Source organism: Nicotiana tabacum, chromosome 23 (genome assembly GCF_000715075.1).
Source record: "Nicotiana tabacum cultivar K326 chromosome 23, ASM71507v2, whole genome shotgun sequence".
NCBI classification, from domain to species: Eukaryota; Viridiplantae; Streptophyta; class Magnoliopsida; order Solanales; family Solanaceae; genus Nicotiana; species Nicotiana tabacum.
In genome coordinates, this window is record NC_134102.1 from 134030921 (window position 1) to 134043164 (window position 12244).

Below are 12244 nucleotides of genomic sequence, written 5' to 3' on the forward strand. Positions count from 1 at the left end.
AAAATTGTTATTCCGTATACCAAATAGAATTGATTTGTCAGTATATAATTGGTTAGCATGCATAAAAATATGTGATGGTTTATTTTCAAGGTATGTAAGATGTGAATTAGGCTTACATTAATACTTGAAAATTGTTTTGAGATCATAAATATAATATATGTAAAGATGAACATATATGTGTTTGATTAGAGAAAGAGATCAAACTGTTTAAAGTGTTATAATGGTTTAGTTGAAAAATCATTTGGAAAGGGAATTAAAATTCTCGTGATTTTCTACAGCCATTATGGAGAATAAAATCTTCGTGATTTTCTACTCCTGCTTCGAGATCAAAATTTGCATGATTTTTTACTCGTTCGTGGAGATTAAAGTCTTCGTGACTTTTTACTCATTTGTGGGAAATTAAAGTCTAAGTGACTTTATGCTCGTTTTGGAGATTAAAATCTTAGTGATTTTCTACTCCAATTCATTATTCAGTTTGAAGATTAAAAACTTCACCATTTATTAAATTTGATTGTGTCACATATTATTCGGTTTGAAGATTAATAAACTTCACCGTTTATTAATTCTGAATGTGTCATATTGGTTTGAAGATTAAAATTTTTACCATTTATTAATTCTGGCTCTGTCGTGACACAAACAATAGTTCTTGTGGTTGGCTCAACAACGTAATAGGGGCATCGAATATGAATCTCATTTTGAAGAAATATATTTGGAATATGAAATTATTCACCAAACGACCGCCCCTTAGTCACCGCAATCTAATGAAATTGCAGAAAGAAAGAATAGAACGTCAAAGGAGACGATGAATGCCTAGTTGATAAGTTCTGGTTTACCCAAAACTTGTGGGGGGAAGCTATGCTTACAACTAACAGCTAACCGAAAACGCATTCGCGTTTCCCATAGCAAGACATAATCCATTCAGTATGAAAAATGGAAAGGAAGAAAACCCAACTTGAAATATTTCCAAGTGTGGGGGGTATTTGGGTAAAGTGCAAGTTCTTAAACTCAAAAGGATACAAATTGGATCGAAAACCATTGATTCCGTTTTCATAAGATATGCAACAAATAGTAAGGCATATCGTTTTCTGATTCATAAATCAGAAAATAGCGACATTCATATTAATATGGTAATCGAATCAGATAATGTTGAATTCTTTGAGAATATGCATCCGTATAAAAAGGAATGTGAGTCGTCTAGTGAAATATCTAAGCGAACTTGGGAAGAAGCAAAGGAAAGTACGTTGAATTAGGAAAATCCAAGACATAGTAAACGTCAAAGGATAACTATTTCATTTGGACCAGATTTTGTGACTTTCTTATTGGAAAATAAGCCTCGAACATTTAAAGAAGCTATGTCTTTTTCGTAATCATTTTTTTGGAAAGAGGCAGTCAATAGTGAAATAGAATCCATATTGAACAACTATACATAGGAATTGATTGATCTTCCTCCTAGGAATAAACCATTGGGTTCTAAATGGATCTTTAAGAGGAAAATAAAGGATGATGACACTATTGATAAATATAAGTCAAGACTTATTGTCAAAGGGTATAGACAATAAAAAGATCTTGACTATTTTAACACGTACTCTTCGGTTATGAGTATTACGTACATATGGATGTTAGTAGCATTGGCTATGGTGTATGGTCTTGAAATCTATTAAATGGATGTGAGGACAAAATAATATTATCAAATGGTTTCAAAATTAATGAGTGTAAACAAATGTGTTTACATTAAGAATACCTCAAATCATATAATCGTTATTTGATTATATGTAGATGATATGTTGATGAAATATTTAAAATGTGGGGGCTTTTAGCTTATACATGACAAAAGTCAATGTTAGATGTAATGTCTAAATGATATAATTTTTGAACCCTACCCATCCTTAATGGATATTGATATGATAGTCGGTGAGTTTATTACTTGTTCAGTCTTAGTGATGACTAGTGATGAAACTACACATTCGAAAATTGCTTATGTGCCGTTCCAGAAATGATTTGTTCTTTTTTAAACATTTATAATGTTTAGCTCTTTTATGAAAGGGTGTCACCTGTAAGGCTGTGACTTTTCATGAAAAGTGTGTTTGTATGTTTTGTATAAACATGACCGTTCATGAACGAATGTATTAATACGTTGGTCTATAATAAGGTGAATCAACCGATGAACATGACCAAAATTCATTGCAAGTTGGATTTATTTCATGAATGAAGGTTCTATAATTTGCATATCATATAGGCGTATGAATAAATAACATACAAATACTTGAAATGACAGAGTGATTAATAAATGTGTTATATATTAAAAGGTTGTGGCCACAACTGATGACAATCATTCCAGCTGTTGTTATAATATATTATTGCTACATTAAGTGTAGTCAATAATCTGATATGCAATAGAATGTCGAGACGTATTAGTCTACGACATAAGGAAGTTCGCATTGAAATGTCAAGACAATAAAATGAGTTTTGGGATATTTAAAATATATGCATGACTATGTATTGCGCTATAATAATTATCTTGCTGGTATTGAAGGGTATAGTGATGCAAATTGAATCACCGGATAAACCTAAAATAAATCTACAAGTGGATATATTTTTAGAAACAGTGGAGGACCAGTGTCTTGAAAATCATTCAAACAAACATGCATTACCACTCTACAATGAAGGATGAGTTTATAACCTTAGACAAGGCCGGTGAAGAAGCTGGATGGCTCCGAAATTTCTTGAAGAAATTCCATCTTAGCCCAAAATATTGGCACATATATGCATGCATTGTAATGGTCAAGCGGCAATAGGCAGGGCTGGGAGCATTATGTATAATAGAAAATCTTGTCATATACGACGAAGACATAAAACCGTTCGGCAACTACTCTCTGGGGGAATTATCATAATTGACTACGTAAAGTCAAGCGATAATGTGTCGGATCCACTTACAAAAGGCCTAACTAGAGAGGTAGTTGAAAGATCATCGATGGGAATGGGACTATGGCTGAGGACAAGTCACTGTGGCGGTAACTCTACCTAGAAGACTGGAGATCCCAAGATCTAGGTTCAAGGAGATCAAACAAAGTCATTTGTGACAGTTCAACATTGTCAAATAAAAGTTTGGTTCATTCTCGTGATGAGACAATGTTCAGTACCAAGGATAAAGCGTAAAGGCTTTTTAATAGTTTTTAAGTTTGATACGGGGTATATCAAATTGTTTATCTACAGGATAACACATTTAGGAATCATCTATGTAAGTGTAAAGTGTTAGCCGCTTCAAGGCGAATTTTGTAAGTCCAATTCTCTATGCACTTATGAAACCAGGCGGTGTTCATGGCTTAAACGAACACAACAATGAGAACCAAAGGCAGTTAAGGGTTGATTGTGTAACTTATGGTTGTCTAGGTATACACCAAAGCTCGACGGTTCAAAGATATCAAATCTACCGATTGATCGAGTATATCCGATATATGTTCGCTACGAAAAGTTCAAAGGGAAACCTACTTATCCAGATGCGATTAATTCTTACTTGCGAATCACACAAGTTTTTTGCATGTTTTTTTAAACATATTGCCATTCCCCATTCATGTTGGGGATTGTTAGGTTTCGTGAATAGGTGTGAATGGGAAATGGAAGAGGCACCTTTTGAATTGCACCTCTTCATCTCACCCTTTTATTGTCTATAAATTTTAGAGGCTTAGCCTCATTTTCATACATGGAAAAAATTCAGAAATTCTCCCAGTCTTCTTTGCATTATTTTTCCAAAACAAAATATAAGTGTCATGTGTGATTTGCTCCGCCTTATTGCGTTCGCTGAAACACTGGGGTTTGAGGTACCGCTACACCAGTGTGGATAATCCGTTCTATCCTTGGAGGAAATAATCCTAAACCTCGGGTACTAGAAGGGGATTAAGTTCCTTAGGGACAAACTGTAAATTCAATGGGCAAGGATTTAATTTTGTTCTTCCTATGCATTTCTGTTTCTCCTTTACTTTACAAACTTTTCTGGTTTCGAACACAGATTACAAACAATTTTGTCGTACAGATTCTGTGTCTTGCATTGTTTTTGTCATAAGGGAACATTAGCCCATTCTCTGCAAATATTTCTTTGGTTTTTACTAGTCTTATCTGATTCATTATTTCTTTCAATATCTTAAACTAAACTTTTCTTAATGTTAAAGCGCCCAGGAAAACTCTAGCAGTTGCCTCACCTCATGTCCCACCGGTGGGATCAAATGGAGATACTCCTTTGCAGAAACTTTCGCCGCGCATTCATATTGCTCCAAAGATAGTTCCCTCACTTCCTGTGCCACCATTGGGTTCAAATGGAGATCATACTCCTTTGCAAAAGTTTCGACGAGCTCTATTGGGCTGCCATTGGGCTCAACCATAGATGCCTCTGTGCCAATTCCTTGTGATGAAGAGGACGAACAAAGAGAGACGAATTTAAAGCTGAATCCTTTATCGAGACTGAAGAAACCGCCAAAGACAAATTATACATCCCAAATCATTGATGAGGAATTAAAGAAAGTAATTATCAAAGTCGAGGCTTTGTTAGTGAACAAGCTGCTTACTTCTTAGAATGTTGATCACATGGTCGATCAGGCCAATAATACCTTTACCTATTTGAATGGGCTTCGTGTTGACTATGTCTCTTTTTATAGAGATGTCACTGGATATATTTCGTCTCGCTACAATATGCAAATTGCAGAAAGAGAAGAAAGCGTGTTGTCTTTATCAGTATTGGTGAAAAATCATGAAAATGTTGTACTTAATGCAATTGATCGTGTCAAGGATATTGGTCACACTAAAAAAGAACGCGAGAAAGTTTGGAGAGGCAAATAGAAGATCTGAAGCAAAAGCTAGCAAATATCAAACACGACGTAGAGCGTCTGAAACAGATTGAAATAAAATGTAAAGAAGTTCATGAAGTTGCAAAAGCCAAGGATCAAGAACTTGGAATTCAGTTGGAATCAGCTCAAGCAAAGCAAAAGGAATTTGAGCAGCGCAAGAATGAAGCTCGACGAGGAATTAAATCCACCAGCCTACGCCTACAAGTCTATAAATCTTGATGATTTCAGTTAGTTGGATTTTTGGAATTTTGGAATTTTGGTTTTTTCTAGCAGCAAACAGGTTGTTTCTTGGCCCTTTCCCGGACCCCGCGCATAGTGGGAGCTTAGTGCACCGGCCTGTCTTTTTTAAACAGGTTGTTTCTTCGTTCAGTTTATTGGCATGTTGTATATCCTCCTCAAGTTTTCAGGGACTTTATCTTTAGATTCTCCTTAGGGGTCGTTTGGTATGATGGATAAACAAAATTTCGGGATAAAAGTTTAGTATTGCCTTATCTCTTGTTTGGTTACTAATCCCGGGATAAGTTATCCTAGGACTAAAAATAGTATCGGGATAACTTATACCTGTCAGAGGGTGAAATAATAATCTCAGGATATGTTATCCCACGATAAGCAATAAAATTGATAATCCCAGGATTAATACAACATACCAAACAATCAATAAGAAATAATACAAGAATAACTAATTTCAACATAATTAACCCCAGTATAATGAATATCAGCATAACTAATCCCAACATAACTCATCTTTAAAATGTTTTGATACTCATCTTCAAAAATCCAGTTAAATGTATAACTAAACAATGTTTTGAAATTGAGTTTCGAAAAAGAGGACAAAATTTGTATGGACAAACTGGTCCTTATTCTGTGTTCGGAAATGAAATTCTAATCAAGCGTTGGATAAAATAATCTCGAGTTTTATATCCGGGTTATTTTTTCTAGCCCCTATAACCTTTTCTAGTTTCAGTTCAAATCTCCTTACAGTTTTTTGCAGAGCTCGGTTGAGGAAATCTGAAAACTTGACCATTGCTATGATCATAGCCGTTGAATATCCCCTAAAAAAATAAAGATAAATCAGAGATGAAATTACTCTGATAATTTCCAGTTGTATCATTTACTACAGGCTGACTTAAACTTCTTCTTTTCCATTTCGAGCTACATCTTGATTCTTGATACTGTGTACTGTAATGCAGATTTGACATCTTCCTTTTTTTTTGTTTTTTGTACATAGCTTGTCTGATACTACTATAATAAGATTATATTATTACATTGAGAAATTTTGACAATATTTGCTACATCTACATGTGATATCTTTTTATTTTTATTTTTATTTTTTAAATTTTTCTGCGGTAGGAATTAGGAGCAGTCAAATGTCCTACACTTAAAAATAATCATACCTCTTCTTTTTTCTTGGTATGTTTCCTGTCCTTTTCCCACACTTAATTACTTCCCTGGCTATTACTAGTGTTCTTGAACAAAGAACAGTGAAACAAATTTTACCATTCTTGTCATTTCCATCATCTTTTCTACCAAGAAGAAAAAAATTCATTTCTAGTCCCTTTTTTTTGGCTTAAAAAGAACCCTTTTATAATCTTTGCATCTAGGGAAGTAAAAAATGATGGGAAAAAACTCTAATTCAGAACTACCACCTGGTTTTGCTACACCTTTGGCCAAGACTGTGCCTAGAAGTATTAATCCTCCCTGTTTCAAAAGTACTGCAACTGCAGTTACTACTGCTGCTACCACTTCAATACCAATTTCTGATCAGAGTGAGAAATGCAATATGCATGATCAGTGCCAAGGTGAAACTACTTTTTCTGTTAACCGAGGGCGAGGTCTCCCTCGGAAACAGACACCAGTTTCAGCAGAAGGTGAGCTTCCTCTTCACCCACTGCCTACTGTTGCCTCATTGACTATAATACTACTTGTTTACATTCTGTTTTGGTTCAAAGTTTGTTTTCTTTCTCCTTTTCTTGTTGGTTGGGGGTGTGTGAGTTAATATTACAGTACAGTAATTTTTTTAATTCCTATCTAAATGATAAAAGTTTTCGGTCATCTTACTGTCTTGTTGTTATTAATGCTTCTTTTTCATGGCTTCTTATTGTTGTTTCTTGTTGTTCTTTTTTCAATTACTGTTGTGCCTATGCTTTCCTAAGTTGAGGGTCCGTTGGAAACAACATCTCTATCATTACAAGGTATAAGATATGGTAAGGTCTGCGTACATATTACCCTCTCCCATACCCCACTATATACTGGGTATGATGTTGTTGTTGTTATCTGAATGATAAAAGACCAATATCTCGTTGTTGTAGTTGGAAAGTGTAAAGCTTTGATATGAAAAGGAAAAAAAGGGAAATAAGAGAGAATGAAATATTTGAAACCACAGAAGTGTAAGTTCCACTGTTAGCTCTATTTTTTAAAGCAAGTTTTCAGTGAGTTCTAAGTTTAGTTAAAACTTTAAAGCATATATCAAGTTCTAATTTTTAAGTATACATCTTCTAAAACTAAAGATTTAGTTTGTTATAAGTTCTAAATTAAAACATGCATATTGTAAACTAAAACCTTAATAACTTCTCAGTTCTCATTAAGTTTTAAGTAAAGCATGTATCTGTCAATAAATTTCTAGTAAGTTTTTATAAGTTCTGACTTTAAAGCATGAATCGTTTTGAACTAATAGAGATTCTGTAATTTTTCAATAACTTCAACTATAAAGCTTATATTATTCTTTGACTGAAGATTTACTCATAAGTTATTCAACTAGTTCTATCTTTAAAACATCCTGCAGCTTAATTCTTAAACTAAAGCTTCGGAAAGTTCTTAACTGTTAAGCATACATCTTTTTCGTTACTTTTCCCGATTTATTAAACTAAATCATTTTGATGTTGTTGATGTTGAAGCGCCATCGATGGCAACGAAAGAAACTCCAGCGGTTTCACTGCCTCCTGTGCCACCATTGGGCTCGAGCGTAGATGCGCCTCTACTGATTACAGATGAATAACAAAGAGAGACAAAGATAAATCTGAATCCATTATTAATGCTGAATCCACCCCCAAATCCGCGTCTTTGGAATGAATGTTCTTCCAACATTCATGAAGAATCAAAGACCATAATCTCTCATATTAAGTCTGTTTTGGTGTTCCAACTCACCTCTGGAAGCATCAAAAATGTTGAAGACACGGCTAAGTGCGCCAATAATGCCTTCTTCAGCTTGGATATTCTTGACGCGGATTATACTTCTTTCTACAAGGATGTCAATGATTTCATTGCATATCACTTTGATTTGCTCACAACAAAGAGACAGAGAGAGATGCAATCTTTTCCAGAGCTGAAGACAGGATATGAAGATGCTATAAGTCGTGCAAAGGGTCATAAAGATGAGATCTTTGGTACTCAAGACGATATGGTGATGGTCATGAAAAAGAAGAAAACTTTTGAAAGGCAAAAGTTGGAGGCAATGGAACTGATTGGTAGGCTAAAACAATGGGTGGATGTTCTTAAACAGAATGAAGAGGCACTGAAACATAAGAAACAAAAATGCGTCGCAGACCATGTGATTGCAAGCCTTAAGGTGCAAAACCTTCATACCCAAGTGGAGGCAGCTAAAGATGTACTTAGGGAAATTGATCAGCGTGAAAATGCAGCTCGCAATGGCATTGAGTCCGCCACCTGTCGCCTGAAGTCCTTACAATCTTGACTTAATCTTTAGATACAGTGTACACTATTTATCTATTAGTGTACTTCTGGTGTTTATCTTGAACTTATTAGCATACTGAAATGTTAATATTAGTAGTTCTGTTTTTTGCTTTCTTTAATGTATGGCTTCTTTTTCCTTTGAAAGATTGTTGCTCTTGAAGTCCATCCGGAGAAACACTTGCTACAGCAGATTCATGTGAACATGACTGTAGCTTCACTCATTTGCATGAGAATTTAGGTGCATTATGTTAGGATCGGGAACTCGGATAGTGCGGAATTTAGACAAATAATATTATAATGATAATAACAAAGACAATGCAAGTTGATAATAACGACCATTAAAGCAAATAAAGAAAACATCAATTTAACGTGGTTCGGTCAGTGTAACCTACGTCCACAAGCGGAGAGGAGCAATTTCACTATACCAATAAGAGTACAAAATTAGAGTAAATACTCTAACTAATCCCAAATACCTCCGAGAGAAGAACCTCACAAAATCACTCCGGAGAAAGGGGATCACACAAATATTTTCCAACACTCAACTCTCTTACAAAATACTCTCAATTACTAAAGGAGGAGAAGAAACAAGAAATGAAGACTCAAGTCTTGTTGGTGTGTATAGAATGAGCTAGAATCAGCTCAATTTATAACCAAAGGAATTTGAGTTTCTTGGTATACAATTGGCCAACAAGGCCTAGAATGAGAGGACATAATATGTCCAACAAGGTCACTGAGGAAAGGCCACGAAGAAGCCAACAAGGCTAATAATCATTGGCCAAAAGTAGGCCCCATATATTACAAATCTCCACCTTGGACTAGTTTTGGTTGATATAGTAAACTTGCTTCACCTTATTAGGAAAATCCCCAACGGGAAAATTCATTCTTCATAAATGCCAATCAAGTTCACGCAAAGCTTGAACTTGACAACTGGAAGAGGTTTCGTAAACATGTCAGGGGGATTGTCTCTAGTGTTGATCTTCTGAACAGAGACTTTTCCTTCAACAATGGTTTCTCGGATGAAGTGATATTTGATATCAATGTGCTTCGGCATCTCATGATACATCTGATCTTTAGTCAAGTGAATGACACTTTGACTATCACAGAAAATGGTAATACCACTTTGGTGTGAACCGAGTTCAGTAAATAGACCCTTCAACCATAAGGCTTCTTTGATCGCCTCGGTCACTGCCATATATTCTGCTTCGGTAGTAGATAAAGATACTACATGCTATAATGTATCTTTCCAACTGATAGCGTAACCACCAATGCAAAATACATAGCATGTTAGTGATCTTCATTTTTTAAGATCACCTGCATAATTTGAGTCTACAAAACCAACCAAAGTGTTAGTATGTTTCCCAAATTCCAAACATGTGTTTGAAGTATCTCGCAAGTAACTGAGAATCCATTTCACAGCCTACCAATCTGCTTTACCAAGGCAAGCCATAAACTGGCTTACCATGCTCACAACCTGTGAAATGTCTGGACGTGTACAAACTATTGCATACATAATACTGGCGACTGCACTTGAATAAGGAACTTGTTCCATGTACCTCTCTTCTTCCTCTGACTGCAGGGACTGAGCATCTCATAATTTAAAATGAGCAGCAAGAGGGGTACTAACTGGTTTAGCATCTTTCATACCAAACCTCTCCAAGTACTTCTTCTGGGTCAGGAATAGACTGCTGGCTTTTCGATCTCTTTTAAGCTCCATGCCAAGGATTTTCTTAGCTGCTCCCAAATCTTTCATCTCAATTCACTTTTCAGATGACTTTTCAAATTGTGAATTTCTGTTAAATCCTTAGCAGTAATGAGTAGGTTATCAACATAAAGTAATAAGTACACAAATGAACCATCATTTAACTTCTGAAAGTAAACGCAACTATCATACATACTCCTCGAATAACCATAACCCAACATAAAGGAATCAAACCTTTTGTACCATTGTCGTGTAGACTGCTTTAATCCGTACACGGATTTCTTCAACAAGCAAACATGATCTTCTTTTCCTTCAATTTCAAATCATTCGGGTTGATGCATGTATATTAGTTCCTCAAGTTCGCCATGTATGAAAGTTATATTAGTATCAAGTTGTTCTAATTCCAAATCATACATGGAAACCAAGGCAAGCAAGACACAAATCGAGCTATGTTTAACAACATGTGAGAAAATATCATTAAAATTAACTCCTTGTACCCGACTATAGCCCTCTGCAACTAATCGTACCTTATACCTCGCATCTTCAACCCCTGGAATGCCATTCCTTTTTTTGAAGACCCATTTGTAACCAACAATTCTTTTTCCTGATGGCGGCTTCACAAGAGACCAAGTGCCATTCTTGTGGAGAGACTCAATTTCTTCTTTAATTGCAATCAGCCACTTGGCTGAGTCAGCACTAGAAAAAGCTTCTGAATATTTTGATGGTTCTCCAATTTCTTCAGTTTCCTATGCAACTGAAAAAGCAACCGCAACATTATCTCCAAACCTTAATGGTTGTTTACTTTCTCTTATTGGTCTATGTTTGGTTATAGAATACTCCTCTTCTTCTGGTTCAACTTCAGGAGTCTCAGCTTTAGGAATTTCAGCTTCTGGCTCAACTTTTGGAGTTTCAACTGTATTTTGGTCCAAAGTTGATAAGCGTGGCTCAGAAGGAATGCCAATATCAACCTCCGCCTGCTTCTGTGTACTCTTTCCTTTATCTGTATTACAAGAACTAGAAAACTCTTTTCTAGAATGTAACATTGAGGTTTCATCAAAGGATACATCTCTGCTAATTATAAATTTTAGTACTGTGGGATCAGGATACCATTGTCGGTATCCTTTCACCCCAGATGCATACCCAAGAAAAATACACTTTTTAGCCCTTGGCTCTAATTTACCATCATTTACATGCATGTATGCAGGGCAACAAAATATCTTTAAATCAGTATATTTAGCAGGTACTCCTGACCACATTTCCTCTAGAATCTTAAAGTTCAAAGGTGCAGAAGGAGCTCGGTTGACAATATAACAAGCTGTAGAGATAGCTTCTGCCCAAAAGACGTTTGTCAACCCAACATTTGAAATCATGCAACGAGTCCTTTCCAAAAGTGTTCTATCATCCTTTCTGCCACACCATTTTGCTGAGGTGTCATTCTCACAGTACGATGTCGAGCAATTCCTTCATTCTTGCAAAATTTGTTGAATTCATTATTACAAAATTCCAAGCCATTATCTATTCTAAGCCGCTTAACCTGTTTTTTTGTTTTTTTCTCAATCAAAACTTTCCATTGTTTGAAATTTAAGAAAATATCACTTTTATTTTTCAGGAAATAAATCCAAACTTTCCTTGAAAAATCATCAATGAAAGTTAACATATACTTGGCACCTCCTTTTGATGAGGTACGTGAAGGACCCCAAAGATCTGAATGAATGTAATCCAAAGTCCCTTTTGTTCTATGAATCACTGGAGATTTGAAGCTGACTCTTTTCTTCTTCCCGAACACATAATGTTCACAGAACTCTATATTTTCGGTACTTTGGCTACATAAGAGACCTCTTTTGCTGAGGATGGAAAAACGTTTTTCACTCATATACCCCAATCGCATATGCCACAATTCGGTGATATCAGAATTTGATTTAACGGATGTTAAAACTGCAGCAATGCATGTAACAATAGATCCCAATAGAGTATACAACATACCAAATCTACGTACTTTCATGATCATAAGAGCACC

The 12244-nt window shown here is 35.5% G+C and overlaps 1 protein-coding gene across 1 annotated transcript; it reads left to right on the forward strand.

The window, feature by feature from the left end:
• Positions 1 to 6043: 6043 nt before the first annotated feature.
• LOC142177497 (uncharacterized) lies at positions 6044 to 8735 on the forward strand. The gene is made up of 2 exons (XM_075246435.1): positions 6044 to 6706; positions 7733 to 8735. The coding sequence occupies exon 2, from the start codon at positions 7870 to 7872 to the stop codon at positions 8527 to 8529; it is 660 nt and encodes a 219-aa protein (XP_075102536.1). The 5' UTR covers positions 6044 to 6706; positions 7733 to 7869; the 3' UTR covers positions 8530 to 8735.
• Positions 8736 to 12244: the final 3509 nt, after the last annotated feature.